Source organism: Giraffa tippelskirchi, chromosome 10 (assembly GCF_054371585.1).
Source record: "Giraffa tippelskirchi isolate mGirTip1 chromosome 10, T2T-mGirTip1v1.2.pri, whole genome shotgun sequence".
Classification (NCBI taxonomy): domain Eukaryota; kingdom Metazoa; phylum Chordata; class Mammalia; order Artiodactyla; family Giraffidae; genus Giraffa; species Giraffa tippelskirchi.
The window spans coordinates 149166611-149184559 of NC_137284.1; the positions used below are offsets into that span (position 1 = coordinate 149166611).

Consider the following 17949-nt stretch of genomic DNA (forward strand, 5'->3'; position numbering starts at 1 on the left):
AGGAGGAGAGGAGAGGCAAACAGGAAGTGACTTTATTGGAAGGTGGGAGGCGGTGTCACACCCCACCCCCTCCCAGCGGTACCCATCTGCTCGGTACACCTCCCGAACCTCCGCGGCTGTCTGCAGCTGTAACCCTGGATGGAGGCTGGGGCCCAAGGCGGCACCCCAGCCTTTTTTAAAGTGCTTTGCTCAGACAGGGCGGTAAGGCCAGGGTGGACGCAGCTGCGTCCCTATTCGCGCTGGGCCCTGTGCTTGGGGTGAGGCATGAGCCTGCTCCTCGGTCTTCCTGTATTCTGTTCTACCCCCAGTGCCCCTGACCTGGCAGGGGAGAGATCTGGACTTTGGTGGGAGGAGGGAGGCGGGAGGAGAGCTCAGATCTGGTACTCCCAGCCCTCCCCATCCTCCAGAGCCTTGTTGACCACCCCTCTCAGCTCTCTCTTCAGGGTCCCTTGCCGCAGCCTCTCCCAGTTGGTGCTGCTGCGGGAGGTACTTCGAGACACCGAGGGGGTAGGAAGGGACAGGTGGGGGCCGAAGGGGCCGCCCAGCCACAGTCTTTCCATGTCGTCCTCCAAGCCTGGGTGGCAGAAGGCCTGGGCGTAGCGCCGGGCACGCTGCTGGTTGATATCCTGTTTCTCTTCCACCCTGTTGGGGAGGGGGGAGTATGGAGGAGGTGATGGAATGGCTGACCTTGGACCAGCCCTCGTCTCTGGGCCCCGTCCAGCCCTCCTGCTGGTGGCCTTTCTCCTTGTCTGCAGCCTGAGTGGGCACAGAGGATGCCAGGCTTTGGGAAGCAACACAGAGCCGGGTCCAGGGACAACATGGATGCTTTCAGGGCCCCCCCGCACCCCGGCGCCTGGCAGGTTCCTTTCCTGCAGTGATACTGGAAGCCCAGGGAGCGCACAGGCCTGTACAACAAGCCTGCCAGCCCATGCTGTCACTCACCGCAGGAACCAGTGGTCCCCCAGCCCGAACTTGCGCCCGCAGATCCCCGAGCGAGGCCACAGGCAACGCGGCAGCTTCTTTTCTAGCATCACAGTGGTGGCTACAACCTGTGTGGGGGGGTGCAGAATAGGATGAAACCAGAGACGGGGTGCAGACCACCGGGAGAGTGGAGAGGTCTCCAGGCAGAGGGACCACAGCATTGCAACAGCTGGGAAACTCATGGTTTCCCAGAGGAGACCACACCCCCGAGCAGAGGTTGGTGGTGTCAGCTTGGTCAACCCTTTGCTGCAGGAGACAGTGATGGGCCTTGAGCCCCATGACGCTTCACCCAGTGACCTGGCATTCAGGCCAGGCCGGTCCTGCGGGAGGTGGGGGGACCTCGCTCTGAGGATCAGGAAGGTGGGCAGAGCAAAGAGCAAGGGTCCTCGGGGCTACGGAATATTTTGACCCTACAGATGTAAAGGCTACTTAGAAACACAAACATCCTGCAGAGAAATTTCCTACCAATACATTTGCATTGAAAAAATATTTTCACGAGCAAACCCTATGCTGCCAGCTTAGGGGGGTTTTTTAACTCCACTTTCTACACAAAACAGTTAAATGCCATCAAGTTGGAGGGATTTCCCATTAACATTGCTGAAATTATTTTTGTTGAGATAAATTCTTTTGTAAGTATATTTTTAAATGATGATTTGATCCAGCTAATTCATGCTTTTGACCCCATCACAATTATCTGACTGAAGATCGTTTCTGCGACTGTAAGAAGTTTGTGTGGTGTTATTTTTAACACGTCCAGTTTTTCTGGGTCAAATCTTGAAGACTTAAATATTGCCCAAAAGTTGATACTTCAGTTTTTGTTCAGTAACAAAATTTCGTGAATGCAGTTGTAGCTACTGTGCGTGTGTGCTAAGTCAGTTCAGTCATGTCCTCCTCTTTGCGACCCCATGGACTGTACAGCCCTTCAGGCTCCTCTGTCCATGGGGTTTCCCGGGCAAGAATCCTGGAGTGGGTTGCATTCCCTCCTCCAGGGGATCTTCTGGCCCAGAGACCCAACCCGCATCTAGTAAGTCTCCTGCATTGGCAGTCAGGTTCTTTACCACTAGCACCACCTGAGAAGCCCACTGTAGCTACTCCTGAGGTTCATTTCTTATTGATGATTCTAGAAAAGACAGATCTGACTTTTTTGATAAAACAGGAATTCTTTTCAACTGTCCCAGGATTGCTTGATTGTATTGCTGACCCAGTTCTGTACACTTTGCGTCAATTTCGCCTGTGCAGTAACCCTCCAGATATACTGGGGAGGTGGGGGGGTGGCGAAATAGCCTGCTTCTGAGTTTGGCCTGACCCTTGGCAGGAAGAGAATGACTTGCGCTAACCTTCCCAGCCACAGGGGGGCTCACCTGGGCCCTCCAGAGCTCATCGCGCTCGTGGGCTACACGCCAGTGAGTGTCACCCATCATGGCGATCAGGAGGTTGAGCATGAGCAGCGCGGCGATGATGGCGAAGGCGGCGTAGGTGATGCTGTACATGAAGGGCAGATCCACGTCGTAGTTGGCGGGGCCGTCGATGATGGTGAGGAACAGCTCAAAGGTGCTGAACAGCGCCATGGGGTAATTGTAGAAATGGCCCAGCTCATTGGGGTCCTCTGTCTGGAAGATGATAAAGAAGGCTGCTCTCACCCAAGGGGGTGAGAGTTCCATTTGATTAAACTGGAGCCTGCTCTCTGCTGCCCACTTCAGTCCTGTCTGCTTCCTCTCCAGTGTCACCATCCGAGCCCTCCATCACTCCGTCCTGTGGGTTCTTACATTTCCCCATTTTCCATATGGCTCACCCTCCTGATCCCAAGAGCCACCTCTCTGCCTTAACACTTCCCATCCTCAGACACTGTGACCTCCTCCTGCCTCTGCGTTCCCTCCTGCCCCCCTCTCCCTGCAGGTTTATCCAGAGGCATCCTATGCTTTCTGGTTCCTTCCAGCCCAAGGCCCCTATGTCAGATGATTTACCTGAGGCAAAGCCCAGGATGACCACGGCCATCAGCCAGCAGAATCTCATCAGGTCGCCAAAAATCATCTAGAGGGAAGGAAGAGAAGTGAGGCCCGCTCCACACCAGTCCTTTGAGCAACCACCACTTACTGCCTCTAAGAGGTCTAACCCTGAGAAGTCTAACAGCTCTGCCCTCTAGCATAGGGACTGGCCTACTATGGCCTGCTGGAAAAACCTACTGGATCGGTCTTGGTATGGCCCTTGAGTGGGAATTTTGCATTTTTTTAGATTATTGAAAAAAAAATTTAAAAGGGGGAAGAGAAGAAGAAAATCAAACAGATTATATACATGTTGGCTCTGCAAGCCTGGTAGGGAAGATTCACTGGAGAAGGAAATGGCGACCCACTCCAGTGTTCTTGCCTGGGAAATCCCATGGTCAGAGGAGCCTGGCAGGCTACAGTCCATGGGGTCGCAAAGAGCAGGGCATGACTTATAGACTAAACCACCACTGCAAGCCTGAGATCTCTCTGATCTGATGCTTTTCAGAAATGTTTGCAGCCCCTGCTCTAGGACCTTTCACTAGAAAGTTTGGGAGGAGGCACCGACCTTCTGGATCATGATGGTGAAGGGGCCCAGCATCTGGAATCCTCGCGCAAAGTACATGACGCTGCACCAGCCCAGCACCAGGGCGAAGGACATGGGTACCACCTCCCCGCTGGTGTCGGTGAGCCGCATCACCATGGTCACAAGCACCATGCAGGCATAGGTGATGCTGGGGGGAGAGAGCGGAGGGGGCCATGAGAGGGAGCAAGGCTCTTGCTCTTGCTCAGGGATCCAAGAGCAAGGAGGTGATGGAAGTGCTACCCACACACTCAGCTTCAAGCTCCATACACACGGTCACACACACATCACAGCGAGGCCTCTGGAGCTGGGGTTCTCCAGAGGCCAGGGATCCAGGGAGTTAAACTGGAGCCTTAGTGAGGAAAGGGGTGGGGATGAGAGGAAAAGAGACTCACAAGAGGACGTGGAATGGTCCTCCGAGGATGGTCTGTCCAAAGAAGCGACTGACCCCAACTCGCAAGATGTCCATAATCTGGGGAGAGGCCAGGAAGACACAAAGCACTTGTAGACTGAAGCTCGAACTGGATCCCTGGGGCGCACAGCCTCACCCCTGGACCCCCACTGCACCCACCTCTATGAACAGGATGATGACAGCTCCAAAGACGCTCACCAGCTCCCCCACCAGTCGGAGGTGGTCCTGGGGGGTCACATAGGCCTCCTGAAAGGAGAGGCGTGGTCAGAGGACTCAGGGCTTCCCTCCATCTGCTCTGCTCACCCTTGGGTGCAAGTCTGCATCCTTGTCTAGGGACACTAGCCGCTCAGATTCTTTTCAACCTGTGAGGTTTGGCTCTCTCAAACTCTGCTCTTAGAGCATCGGTATGTTTCTGTGTGCATGTATTTGAGTTTGTGCCTATGTAGTTGAGATCTGGGCAAGGAGAGAAATGTGGGTGGTGAGCTAGGAGCATGACACATGTCTGAGAGATGGCAGAGAGCTGGATACCCATCACCCCAAAGCTCTGCTACTCCTCGGGGGTCACCTGAAGTGGCTTCTGCTGGCGGAGGGTGTTGTCCCGAGGGTCAGTTTCATTGTCAGTCCTGGGCTTGAGGGGCCGGTAGACACAGCACACAGTGAAACAGATGATGTACAGCAGGTACATGGCTGCCAGCACGCAGAAGTACGGCCGCCCGTACCTCTTCCACTTGAGGGTCACCAGCTCCTTCACTGGTGTCTGGTCTAGGATTTGGCGAGCCTGCAGCAGAAAGAGAAGGCAGCAAGCAGCTCAGAGCCTCTGACTCCCCTCCCTAGGGGCTCCCTAGCCTTAGGACCAGTCCCCCACCACCCACTGTACCTCCCGCTTCTTGGACGTGACGATAAGTTCCAGCAGGGATGGCTCCTCCCCTGAGGAGTCAATCTCCGTGAGGTCATAGATAGTAGAGGTCAGCGGTCCACACGTCCACTGGGTGTACTTCCGCTTCTGTACCAGGTTCTGGAACATCTAATGTTGGGGATGGGGGGGAGGCAAGTGAGTGAGGAGGAGCAAGCCAAGGGGACCGTTCTGGGGAGCAGATGGGATGCATGCCCAGAAGGACCGCTGCACCCCTGAAAGGGGGCTCGCTCTTCAGTCAAAGATCGCAGCCTTGTGGACAAAAGAGCCCTTCGTGTCAGCCTCCGAGTTCATCCTCTTCCCCTATAACTCCCTCTAGAGCTTGGAAAGAGGAGGTGCAAGGAGGCAGGGCAGGGGGGCATGGGCATTACCGACCACCCCGGGACAGGATCTAGACCCTCGCAGCCCCTAACAACTCAGAGCAGAGAAAGTGGGAGGGAAAGAAGATGTGAGACAGGAGCGGAGAAGGAAATTCCAATCAAAGCTGAAAATAGGACGTCGGCATCGGGGAGGGCCAGAAGTGTAAGATGAAGGATCAGGAGAAGGACCCCCGTGGGGTTGGAGGAGGGTCCCTCACCACAGTGTTGCCCTCCACTCCGGCCAGCTTGAAGGGGGTGAGGCCCTGGTGATTGAGCATGAGGTCCAGGGACTGCAGGTGGTCCCCTCGCCTGTCGTAGGACAGCAGCAGGTTGTACATCTGGCAGGCAAAGGTTTTGTTGGGCTGGAGGACGAGGATGTGCAACACTGTGTTTCCTGGGAGAGGACATGGGGTGTCACGTGACCCCTGGGACCAGCGTCCCTGCTGTTCCCCAGGACCCACTGCCCCTGTGGGCCTGAGGGTGGTCCCAGCCCCTCCCCTGCCATCCCCAGCCTCCCAGTGCCCCCTCCAGCCCAGCTCTTACCCAGGGAGTCCTGGGCCCGGATGTCAGCGCCGTGCTCAATGAGCAGCCTCACGATCTCCTCGCTGCCCATGCAGGCGGCAAAGGACAGAGGGTGCTCCCCTGGGGAGGCAGAGGCCGGGCGTGAGGTGCAGGCGGGGAGGGGCAGTGTCTCCGAGTGACCGCCTCTCCCTCCCCGTGTCTGCTCTGGGCCTGGGTACACTTGTCCACAGGACCAGAGGCGGGGAGGTTGGAGGGGGCCCTGGGTGGGGGTGGAGGCTGGGCTCTGGCCCTCGGCCCTATGAGGGCGGACCCCTCCCAGCTTCCCCAGGCACGGAGCCTCCTCAGCCCGCCCTCCCTTGACGGGTACCCCACTCCTTGTCCTCCCAGCCCGGGTCCTGGCTCTCACCAAAGTAGATGAGGTTGTGAGGGCTGAGGCAGAAGGCGGAGCCGACAGCCCTCACAGAGACGCTTGCCCCGCGGGCGAGCAGGGCTTTCACCAAATTCACGTTCCGGTTCATGACAGCTACGTGCAGCGCCGTCTGACCTGGACAAGAGAGCTCTTGGCTTGGGCTCTGTCCCCAGGATCAAGCTAGGGGTCCCTCCTGTCTTCACAGGGTTCCCCATCTTCACAGAATCCTGCAGGGGGACCCTCCTGCCTCCACCAGGTCAGCCTTTCTGGAGGAGGATGATACAGGGGTAGGGGCCCCAGTGCTGCCTGCCTCTTCCTACTCTAGTGGTTTAGTCGCTAAGTCGTGTCCGACTCTTGCTACCCCATGGACTATAGCCCACCAGGCTCCTCTGTTCATGGGATTCTCCAGGCAAGAATATTGGAGTGGGTTGCCGTTTCCTTCTCCAGGCAATCTTTCCCATCCAGGAATCAAATGTGGGTCTCCTGCATTGCAGGCAGATTCTTAACCTACTGAACGACAAGGGAAGCCTTCCTACCCTAGGTCTCTCCATTTCAGAGGTTAGTGCTCCAGCGAGGGGCACTGAGAATGCCGAGGAAGAAGGGACAGAAGAGGGAATGAGGAGAAGGGGGCCCAGATTCCCCTTGGTTTCCCCAGATTATCCACCACCAAGGTCACGCTTCCCTCCATCCCAGACCCTCGGCCCCTCACCTTCATACAGCTCAGAGGTCATGGGCTCGTTGACCAGCTCTGGGGCAGCCTCCATCAGCACCATGGCGGCCTCCAGGTTGTCATAGAGGGCAGCCACGTGCAGTGCCGTCTCCCCCACGGCTCCTGGCATTGACAGAAAGCAGAGTCACGTGGCCTCTCTGGAGCAGGGGAAGGGGCCCCATAGAGAATTGGGGGCCCACAGCAGAAGGCCCTGGGCTACACCAGCAGGAGGAGGGGGAGGAGGGCCGTGGGCACAGGGCTGACCCAGCCAGAGACACTCCTTACCTTTCTGGTGAACATCACAGGCCTCATACTTGAGCATCTTGCTCAGAGCCTGGATGTCGTTCTCTTTGGCGGCTAGCAAGAGCGGAGACTCCCAGATCCTATAAGGGAGGGGAGCAGGCCCGGTTGGGAAGCAAGGTGGACGGCTTTGCTCCGTCTCACACCTCGTTGGCAATGAACCCCGAACCCGGAGGTCCCTCATCCAGAGAGGTGGGGCCGCTATAAGGGGTGGGGCTGCCCGAGCTCTTTCTCTGACCCATTGGTTAATCCAAGCCAACTTTTTCATAGTTTGCATGAGTTAAATCCAAGCCAACTTTTCCATAGTTTGAGTGAGTTAAATCCAAGCCAACTTTCCCATAGTTTGGATGAGTTAATCCAAGTCAACTTTCCCATAGTTTGTGTGTGGGTGAACATCAGGACAGCTTTCCTTTCCTCAGTGTGTGTATGTGTGTGTGTGTGTGTGTGTCTGTGTGTGATCTGTGCACATCAGGTGGAGAGGAACGAGTTTCAGCTAAATACTTGTTTACCTCCTGACTTATTTGGCCTCTGGAGCAACCCCTTTTCAGCTTCCCTTGAAGTCCTGAGATTACCCTCCATGATAAGCCTTGTTTTCATGGACTGAGGGTATGAAGAAATGTCTCCCTCATCTTTATGGAGGAGGCCAACACACAGAGGCTGGCGGGTGTTTCTCCTATTGTGTGATGTTCCCCTTCCTCAGGAAAGCCCTTTGATTCTGGCACTTTCTTCCCTACAACAGCATCTTTGGGGCTCAGTCCAAAAGCAGCCATGGGTCCTTTCTTTCTTCTGGCCCCTGTGTCAGGTTATAGTCTCTCCCTGCTTCCTATCTGTGTCTCACTTGTTTTAGGTAAAGAATCATCTCTGACTTTCCAGTTTTATGCCTACAGTGAACTGCACACTTTTTGCAGGATCAAAACTTACTCCAACTGAGACGCATGGGGTCCTTTTATTTACTTTTCCCTGCTGGCCCAGAGCTACTTGGTCTTTCTACAGGAGTGCATGAAATTACACTATTTATTCACGGAGGATCAGTTATGTGAACAGGAGCTCATACACCAAAAAGGCCATAGTAGCAGGAAACTGACTCCAAGAACTGGGGGTGGAAGGGGTGATCGGAGAGGGGGAGAGAGTGTGACTTGTCCGTCTCCCCAAATGCTGGCCCCAGGTCCCCGCATCAGGCTGCAGGGGCAGCCACCTATCAATTCAACGTCTCTCCCCACTTAGTCCCTGCCTCCTCATTCCCACTGATCCTTATTAATCCATGTCCTCATTCTCTGGGCCAGGATTAGCAAAATCTTCTTCTGACTAGTTCCCCTACACCCTGTTTACCCCAGTCCATCCTTCTGGATGCTCCAAGACATTCTCTCTAAACAGCAAATGCAAGCATAGTTTACAAAAGTCTCGTGAGTCCTTAAGCGCCCAAGCAGAAGAAACTCAGGCGTCCTCTCCAGACTTTGTGCAACTATTTCATGCTTTCTTCCTCCCGCTGGCCCAACACCCAGCAGTTCGGCCTCGGCAGCCCAGGGCACACCATTCTCCCGGTGGCTGTGCTGTGTCTCTCCTTTCACCTGGAATCCAGCCCCCACCCCACCCTAGTTACTCTCTGTGCTGCACTCCCAGTGCCTGGGAATATGCCCAGCGTGATGGCAGATGCTCATTACCACTCTCTGCAGAAGGAATGAACTGTAGCAATGCCGGAAGGTGGTTTGGCTTTACTGCCCCCCTTATTAGCTCCATCAGCACCCCCCAAGCCAACCTCTAGGCAAACATATAATCTAAGCAAAAAATAGTATGCTGGGCGTGCGCACACAGCTGCAAAACAAGTTTGCAGCACCTCCCACCACTTTCATCATCATCCCATCACCCAGGCATCATCACCCCCACACCCTCCATCCTCATCCCATCACCCCGACCACCACCGTCAGCCCCTCCACCATCACCTTTTCCAACAATTTTCCCAAATCGCTCTTTTATAGCTATTCGTCAGTAAGCACTATTCCCCAACACACACACATGCACAGCAGGAAGTTTGCTGCCCTCTCCTCTGGCCTTACTTTTACCTCGGCATTCTCACTGGGTGCTGTGATTAGTATCTGTCTCTTCCTCTTCTAAGGGCACTTGGAGGTCAGAGGTCAGCCACTTTCTCATCTTTTATCCTTTCTCTGCCCTCCTCCAATTAGCTTCTCGTTTTTGTTGTTGTTGTTTTGTTTTGCTTCTAGTTCTGTGCCCTGTTTGGCCAAGGGTTAATGGCAAAGCTAGAAATGGGTCCAAAGGGGCTTCTAACCCGAGTGCAGAGTCCACTCCCTGCTTCCTAGGACATAAGTGGGGAGGCTAGTCAATTGCAGCCCCAAAGACACCACTCTTGGTTCTCTGACATGTCTCTGATGATCACAAATGTCCCTCTGAAACCTCCAGTCCCCGCACGTTCTGTTTCTGGCCTCTGCTGCCTGCCCTAGTGGCCTGGTAAGGGCAGGAAGCTATCATTTGAACTGGGATGGCTAGATTTACAAAATAAAAACAGAGGGATGCTCAGAGTTGAATTTTAGATGCACAACAAATAAGTTTTTGTTTTTTTCTTGGCCATCCCATATACCTAGGCCCTCGGCAGTGAAAACACAGAGGCCTAACCCCTGGACTGCCAGGGAATTCCCCCCAGATAAGTTTTTAATATAAGTATGTCTGTGCAATATTTAGGGCAAACTGAAACTGACAATCTATTCGTTGTTTATCTGAAATTCACATTTAACTCTGTGTCTTGTATTTTATCTGGGAACCTCAATCAGGTCACACTCTGGATGAAAAAAAGGCTCATGATCCAAACCAGCGAGGTTTGTAGAGACCTGGCCTCCTCTGCGTCGCAAACTCCAGGATCCAGCAAAGAGGGAGGGCCAAGTCTGAATGGTTCCCAGGGAGTCAGGCAGAGGTATGACTTGCAACAGCATCACACGGCCACAAGGGGGCAGCCAAGAAAGCCCTTGCTAATATTCTGGACAAGTAAGGCAGAAAAGATAGCACCAAGTCGCATCTGACTCTTGGGATCCCAGGGAACTGTAGCCCGCCAGGCTCCTCTGTCCATGGGATTCCCTAGGCAAGAATACTGAAGTGGGTTGCCATTTCCATAAGGCAGAATTCCCCCCAAACACCTGCTTACACTTACACCCCATAAAAAAGACGGACCCCATAAAAAAGAGCAGACCCATCCAAAGATTCTTGTGCCCGGTAAATAAACAGTTTGTTCCAAAGAAACCCAACACAGAAGTTTAGATCTGGAGCAAAATCTGCACATTTTCACCAGACATCTCCCTAGGGGAGGAAGAAGAGGAGATACTGCCAAAATGTCTTCTGATTTTAATGGTTAAATTATACTCACTCCGTTCCAGGGGACAGTTTCACTTTACTTAGAAGCATAAGTAACTTTACTACCAGAATCTCTTATTTACAAACAGTGATTTAGAGCAGTGGTCTTTCCCAAGTGGCTCAGTGGTAAAGAATCCTCCTGCCAATGCAGGAGATGCAAAAGATATGGGTTAGGTCCTTGGGTGGGGAAGATCTCCTGGAGGAAGAAATGGCAACCCACCCCAGTATTCTTGTCTGGAGAATCCCATGGACAGAGGAGCCTGGTGGGCTACAGTCCATGGGGTCGCAAAGAGTTGGACACGATTGAGCACCCACACGTTAACCAGGGATAACTCCCTGCCTCCTTCCAAGGGATTTGGCAGAGTCTGCAGACATTTTTTGGTTGTCATGACTGGGGGAGGGGGTGAAACTGGCATCTAGTTGTCAGAGGGCAGGGGTGCTGCTAAGCTTCTTAAACAAGGCAGCCTCTTGTAACAGAGAATTATCTGCCCAACATGTTAAAAGGGTCAAGGCGGAGAAGCTCTGACCTCAGTGTATAAGTATTCATAATCTATTTTTCAAAAAAGGATTTTTCACATTAAATAGAATGAGAAATTCCTTCCATGTTTTCTTACAAATCATTAAATGCTCAACTAAGAAACAAAAAAATGAAGCCTTTTAAGCACCTGCAGATTAATTATTTAATAAAAAAGACAATGAAAGTAATTAGAAGATCTGAAATGATAAAGATATGAACGTTGTTTCCAGAATTTAGAATGTCTTATTTTGCTTGACCGTTATAAAATTGAACAGTCTGGTTCAATACTGGACTAGTAGAAACGCTGCTATAGGATTTCTGGCTTAAAACCTAGCACACTTTTTACAGAGCAAACAAGTCATCGATCACCTTCAGGGTTCCCTCCGGCCCCAAGGACCTGCCACGTGTCTTCTCTCCCTGTTCTCTCCACCCCATCCTCTCGCTTTGCGTTCTTGTGGATGTGTACACATCTATGCGTGTGCACTCGCGTATGTGGACCTGAACATGTGAAGTTTTGCGTTTGGTTGCTGGGAAACGGGCAGGATCAAGCGTGTCTAGAGAAGAATTCAAATCTGAATTTTAGAGCTAGAAAGCCCTGGAAACCCAGCCTAACCTGTCCAGATGGAGAAAGAGGCCTGGAGCCCTGGGGTGGTCTGTTCAAACAAGTCGGAGGCAGCGCTGGGACCCCTCTGGTCATTTCTCTGTTCCTATTCTCCATGTTAATCAGGATCTGAAGAGGGGTCCGAGGAGGCATGGGAGGTGGATCCACACATGTGGGTCCCACTGGTTTCTCCACCAACCCCTGTCAGAGAAACATGTCAACTGGACAGAGGTCACCGCCCCCCCCCCCCGCCCCGGGGCTCAGAGTCTGGTTCTTAGATGGCTCCACTTCTGATGGGAGGGAGCTCACAGTCCCTCTAGCTCCTGCTGTCAATGGAAGCTGCCTTTTGACTGTTGTTGTGTTCTTTTTAATCACAGTGATCCCAGGTGTTAAATGTGCTTTTCAGCTTCCAAAGCAGCATCTCACATATGATCACGTTTGCTCTTTACAACCCTGTGACATGGGCTGAATAATTCTCTTATTTTTCTGCAAAGGAGGCCAAGCTAGATCCAGAAGATCAGACAGAGTTCAAGATGGAATGCTTGGCCAAGAATCTAGCCCCAAGGCTCTCACCACTCAATTATGTGGTTCTTCTAGTTCTCTGGCTCTTCCCAATTTTTCTCATGTTGGGGTGAGGTTGGGGGGAGCAGCTGGAGCGGTGACCACGGAGGGGAGGAGATATGCACTGGCTACTTGGGGCAACCTCCCTCCAGCTCAGGTTCTGGGTGACGGGATGAAGAAGCCAAAGCTCAGAAAAGTGGCTAATTCCAGACCTAGCTGCCCTTCTAAGTGCCCAAACTGCATCTTTCAAGTCCAAGATGCATGCACACATGTTTACTGAAGCAGAAAGTCCCAGGGTGATCCAAGGTCCCAGCCCTCACTTCTGACAGGTATGCCATGCCAGCCCACAGATACTAATATAGGGATCTATCTAAACAGAAAAGGATCCCTGGTGTTCACTGCCTCCTGCCAGCTACCTGGAGGATGACTTGTTCACAGCCTTCTTAGGACAGTCACCCAGCTCACTTTTAACCCAAGTCAATGCCTACTGGTGTGTTTGGCCCATAAGAATGTGAGCTTCTGGAGAGCAGAGAATGCATCACGTTCATTTTCGCAAACCTAGCTGAGCGTTTTACAGTCAACACCTAGTTCATCGCATCTCAGGAATTAAGACGGGTCAGGAAGATCCCCTGGAGGAGGGCATGGCAACCCACTCCGGTATTCTTGCCTAGAGAATCCCATGGACAGAGGAGCCCGGCGGACTACAGTCCACGGGGTCTCAAAGAGCCAGACATGCACGCAAAGCCCCGAAATGATGCAGAGGAAATGGGAGAAAGATGGTGGTTCAACTTGGATCCCACCGACACGGATTTAAGCCGAGGCAAAGGCAACTAAGACCCAAGAAAAGTTAACCGGAGAGAGAAGAATGCTGGGTTCCCCCATGTTCCTGGAGAGACCTGAGCACCTTCCTTCTCCTGGAATCCCCTCAGCCCCACCCGGAGCCCCCACTCTGGGTCTTCCTCATTCCTGGAAGTGGGGGATGGTAACTGTCCTGCTCACCTGGCCATGTTGTCCTCACTCACATGGTCAGCGCATGTGTGTCCAGCCGCCCACAGATCTCCCCTTAAAGCTCAGTGATGACACTGCCTTGGACACTCCCCTCCCCGCACTATCAGGGCCTTCCGGGGAGTAGCCACCCAGCAGGGGAATCAAGGTTCCAGGCCCCTGGTGTCCCGGAAAAAGAGGATCCAGAAAACTGTGGAATCCAACAGGGGACATCAGGAAGAGGGGAGAGGAGCCCTCTGCGTGGTTAATCAGGCTGTCCTGGCTCAAGGCTGTGAGAGAAGGCCCATCAGATGTCCCTGAGACACAAGGACAGAGAAGACACAGGGGAGCAGCCCCGGCTCCGGCCCAGGTCCCCCCCTCTGCCTCCGCCACCACTTCCAAGCCCCGGGGGCCTCTCTGTGCTCCTGCCCAGCTCCCCCAGCCCCAGGGTCCCGAGACTGGATGGGGATGAGTGGAACCACTGACGGCCTGGTCTCCAACAACAATACCATTCTGTTGCCTCAAGATGTCATCAGCGAAACATGTGCTCAGCCCCCACTCTCCCAGGCCTGGGGGGAGAGAGGTGGGCGGCAGCTGTGAGAGCTGGGGAGCCAGACCTCAAAAAAGAAAAAAAAAAGGAGCTCTCCCCTAGCCCTGAATCCTTGAACAGGAGGGAGGGAAACAACGGGAACTCCAGCTAACCCCCAGCCTCCCGGTCAGGCTCAAGCAGGCCCCCGCACTTCAAGATGGAGAGAGACCCTCAGACACACTCGCTTTGGACTTTCCCCTGTGAATAGACACATTATCTGCCTCTTAGGGACCCGGGAAAGTCCCAGGAGGAGGACTTCCTGCTAGCCTGCCGGCCCCTGGGTCGGGAGACCCACGGAGGCTCTGGAGGAGAAACCACACACAGGGACGGCCTCAAGCTTCCTCCTACCTTCTCTCCAACTCCCAGCTCTGAGCACTGATGGAGGTGGGGGGAGCATTGCATGAGTCTGGGGCAGTTTTCAGGGGCTGGAAGCCTTAAGTGAGATGTACTTCGGGCTCAAACTCTAGAGCCTCTCAAATTCCTCAGCCTGCCTTTGGCAGTGAATTTGAAGCACACGTGGCATTTTGGCCCATGGCCCATGGCCCACTCCTGCGACGGAGGGTAATAAATTCCAGGGCTGCGTCCCCAGACAGCACCTCTCCCCGACTCCCCTACTCCAAGAGTCGGACTCCGTCAATGGCTGAGGCGATAAATGCACAAGAATGATTATCACATTTTGCCTTTTTTTGTGCTTACTGATGTCTGCAGTTCTCTCTCTGCCCCATTCATTGATTCATTCCCACATGTGCACATATATGTACTGTGTGTTTCTGCCCAAGAGACTGTTCTAGGAGCAGGGAGTAGAGATGTAAAGAACTGTCCTAAACCAGCAGCATCTCTGGGCTTCCCTGGTGGCTCAGCTGTAAGCAATCCACCTGCAATGCAGGAGGCACAAGAGACTTGGGTTCGATTCCAGGGTCAGGAAGATCCCCTGGAGGAGGGCATAGCAACCCACTCCAGTATTCTTGCCGGGAGAATCCCGTGGACAGAGGAGCCTGGTGGGCTACAGTCTAGGGGGTCACAAACAGACACGACTGAACAACTGAACACACACACACACACACACACACACACAGCAGCACCTCCGGGGTGCAGGTCTGTGATTCCCTAATCCTTCCGGAGCCCGACAAGTTGTCTGGGCTCCAGGAAAGGAATTACGAGAAAGGCTGCCTAATTGATGGGCTCTTAAACATAGGGAGCACCTGTGTTACCCATGCCAGCCCCTCCTCCCCTTTCACCTGGCGCTAACCCCACAGGCCCAGACTCTTGAGACAAAGTTCTCCAGAGGGGCCAGGCCTGGAAGAAAGGTCTTCCCAGCAGCGGTGCTCTCGAGGGGAGGGGGAGCCCCGGGGGGAAGGGAGGGGTGAGGGGCAGCAGCTCTGAGGCTTACCTCTTCTGCTGCAGCAGGTTCTGCTCGTCCCGCCTCTGGGCCCATGATTCCTGCCTCTGGAACCATCTACAGAGCTTTCTCCGCAGGCAGAGAATGTGCCCCTTCTCCTTGGGCAGCGGCAACCCCATGGAGAGGAGGGCCGGCTCCCTGGGGGGCTGGGGCCGAGGCCAGACCCCACCTGGACTCAGCCTGGGGGCCACATGAGCAGCCCCGAGGGCCGGCCCGCCCTCTTTCCGGAGAGGTGCCGTCTCGGGGGGGCCTCCCGGGCCCCGTGGAGTCTCCCCGAGGTGCAGGCAGCCAGACACAAGAGGCTTCTCTCGGAGGAGTTCGTTACACTTGGCAGAGCTGGGACTCCACCACTCAGCTCCCCAGGCAGGAGCTCTCCTCCTGGGAGTCACAGGAGCCCTGAAGACACTCCCTTACTCCTCCCAAATTACCTGCGATTTAAAGAGACAGGCCAGCAGCTATGGGGGCCTGGGAAAGCTCCCTCTCACAGCTCCCTGCAGCCAGCCCAGGGAGGGGAGGCCTTTGGAGAGAAGGGACAGGACTCCCTGGACTTTGGGACACCTGGCGACCTTTTATAGAATGGACGGGTCAGTTGAGTCTCAGGGACTCCGGTCAGTGCGGGAGAAGGGGGCGGAGCTGGGCAGGGCGCTGGGTCTGAAGGGCCGGGATGCCCACCTTCCTCGAGACCTTCCTCTCTGGACCTCTCTGCCCTGGAGGCGTGACTTTGCTTCGTCTCTCCCTTGGCCCACGACAGGTGCATAAATATTGAAAACTTTCAGCCCACTCAGCAACTTCTCCTATAAAAGGCCAGATAGTAAATGCAAATATTCTGGCCTTTGCAAGCTGCCCACGGGCATACGGCATCTGATATACATTCTTCTTCGCTTGCCTTTATAGCCCTCAGGAGGTGCACAATCCATCCATTCTGAACTCACAAACTAGAGCATAAAATGGCACCCCTGGACTGCGTGTGGTCCCCCTGGACAGAGTTCTCAGACCCCTGCTCCAGAATTCTTGAGACTGCCCCCAACACCACACTGGTGGCTCAGTGGTAAAGAATCTGCCTGCAATGCAGGCAACTCGGGTTTGATCCCTGGGTCAGGAAGATCACCTGGAGAAGGGAATGGCTACCCTCTCCAGTACTCTTGCCTGCAGAATCCCATGGACAGAGGAGTCTGGTGGGCTACAGTCCACGGGGTCACGAAGAGCCGGACGTGACTGGAATGACTTGGCACACTCGCAACGAGTGGGTTGCCAAGTAAAGGACAGGATGCTCAATTCAATTCGAGTTTCAGATAAACAGCAAATATTCTTTTAGGATAATTATGTCGCAAATGTTTTCCCTGGCAGCCTCCAGTGGAGACAGCATTTATTTACCCGCTACTGCCTGGCAGGGACCCTTAACCAAGTCTTCCCACGTCACCTCACATCAGACCTGCGAGGCAAGCATTAGTATCCTCATTTTACCAATGGAAGGAAAAAAAACCAAGCTCAGATTGATAAAGGAAGTCCCTCAAGGTCATAGAGCCAACTTTATAGCCAGGGCCAGGTTCAAGCCCACTCCCCTGATGCCGGAGCCCCCTGTCTTTCTTCCTGACCACAACTGGCAAAGAATGTTCCAGAAGGAAAGGACCTGCACAGTCGCACTGGAGAGTGGTCACAGGAATCCCAGCCCACCCTGGTCTTGCCAGAACTCTGACCAGAGCAAGCTGAGCACCCTGGGAAGATCCTCTTCCCACGAAAAAGGAACGGAGGCCCTGGCCTCGGCCCAGCCCACAAAGAGCCAGGACCCAGTGGCCTGGGGCATGGGCGGCAGGCTCCAAGACGGAGAGGTATGTGTGGATCACTCCCAGGCTTGGGAGTCTGTCTTTCCCTACCTGTCTCTGATTCAGAGAGCTGGAGGGCGCAGCGAAGAGTGTGTGTGTGGTCTGTGCACTGCGTGTACACATGTGTGCTATGTGTAGGAGAGAAGGCAAGCTCGGGTGCAGGGGTGGGGTGTCTCCACGGAGAGGAGTGGAGGAGGGCCACCCTCAAATCTCTAGAAAAATCAGTTGTGCCAGGCCTCGGCGCCTGAGCAAACAGTACAGCTGATTAGCTGAGTTCCCCACCCACCCAGGGGTCAGCAGGTTCGGGCTGGGTGGCGGGGAAGACGCTGGAAACCAAAGCTTGAACCCCGGAACTTTGTGCCCATTAAGCCAGTGTTTGCCTGCCTGCCGACCCACCCACCTTCTCTGTCCCACCGGGCTCTGGGCAGAGACCCTCATTCAGGATAAGGCGTTGAGGTATTTGTCTCATGGGATGGGGCGGGGGGCGGTTTGCAGGAGGACCTGGCCGCCGTTAACAACTTTCCTTTCCTTTCTCACCTCCTGCCACCCGGTGCCAACTCTGTAGGGTCACCAGAGCCAATGGGACTCCAGCACAGACTCCAAACGGGTGTGGAAGGCGGTGGCCCAGCCCTGACCTGACCTGACCGGGAGGGTGGGCAACGTGGGTACGGGGTTCTCTCTTGGGGACACGGGTCCTCAGACGGGCACAACTGATATCTTGGAACAACTAATCCTTTCGTGTGGGGGCTGCCCCGCATGTCATCGGGTCCATGCACTGGGTAACAGCAGAACCCCCTCTGCTGAGCTGTGACCCTCAAGAACGTCTCTAGGCATTGCCCGAGGCCCTCCCGGTGGGAAGCAAAGTCATTTTCCCTTGAGAAGAACTGACTTAGGGCCCCACAGTGTCTTCATATCATTTTATTTTCTGTGTTTCCCTCTGATTTTCCC

General features: G+C 54.3%; 1 protein-coding gene across 2 annotated transcripts; it reads right to left on the reverse strand.

Moving 5' to 3' along the window:
* Positions 1-14: 14 nt before the first annotated feature.
* On the reverse strand, positions 15-15606 carry TRPV6 (transient receptor potential cation channel subfamily V member 6). 2 transcript variants are annotated; one of them, XM_081534433.1, is made up of 16 exons: positions 15170-15606; positions 9231-9398; positions 7156-7253; positions 6871-6993; positions 6159-6296; positions 5774-5872; positions 5449-5624; positions 4836-4982; positions 4524-4736; positions 4118-4204; positions 3942-4018; positions 3532-3697; positions 2946-3012; positions 2343-2611; positions 943-1049; positions 15-642 (listed from the first exon to the last, which is right to left on the reverse strand). In XM_081534433.1, exons 2-16 carry the CDS (start codon positions 9236-9238, stop codon positions 372-374), a joined length of 2046 nt encoding a protein of 681 aa, XP_081390559.1. In that variant the 5' UTR covers positions 9239-9398; positions 15170-15606; the 3' UTR covers positions 15-371. The 2 variants fall into 2 exon arrangements, with proteins under 2 accessions (XP_081390559.1, XP_081390558.1); XM_081534432.1 differs by lacking the exon at positions 9231-9398 and having other exon boundaries at positions 15170-15297.
* Between the last annotated feature and the right edge of the window lie 2343 nt (positions 15607-17949).

What these genes read in the sequence shown, in the direction of transcription:
- TRPV6 (XM_081534432.1), bottom strand. Translation starts at nt 15,297, where the DNA reads ATGGGGTTGCCGCTGCCCAAGGAGAAGGGGCACATTCTCTGCCTGCGG. An exon ending in CCGGGCCCAGGACTCCCTGG is followed by an intron (nt 5,625 to 5,773) that starts GTAAGAGCTGGG and finishes GTCCTCTCCCAG; the next exon opens with GAAACACAGTGTTGCACATC. An exon ending in ATGAGCTCTGGAGGGCCCAG is followed by an intron (nt 1,050 to 2,342) that starts GTGAGCCCCCCT and finishes CCCCCCACACAG; the next exon opens with GTTGTAGCCACCACTGTGAT.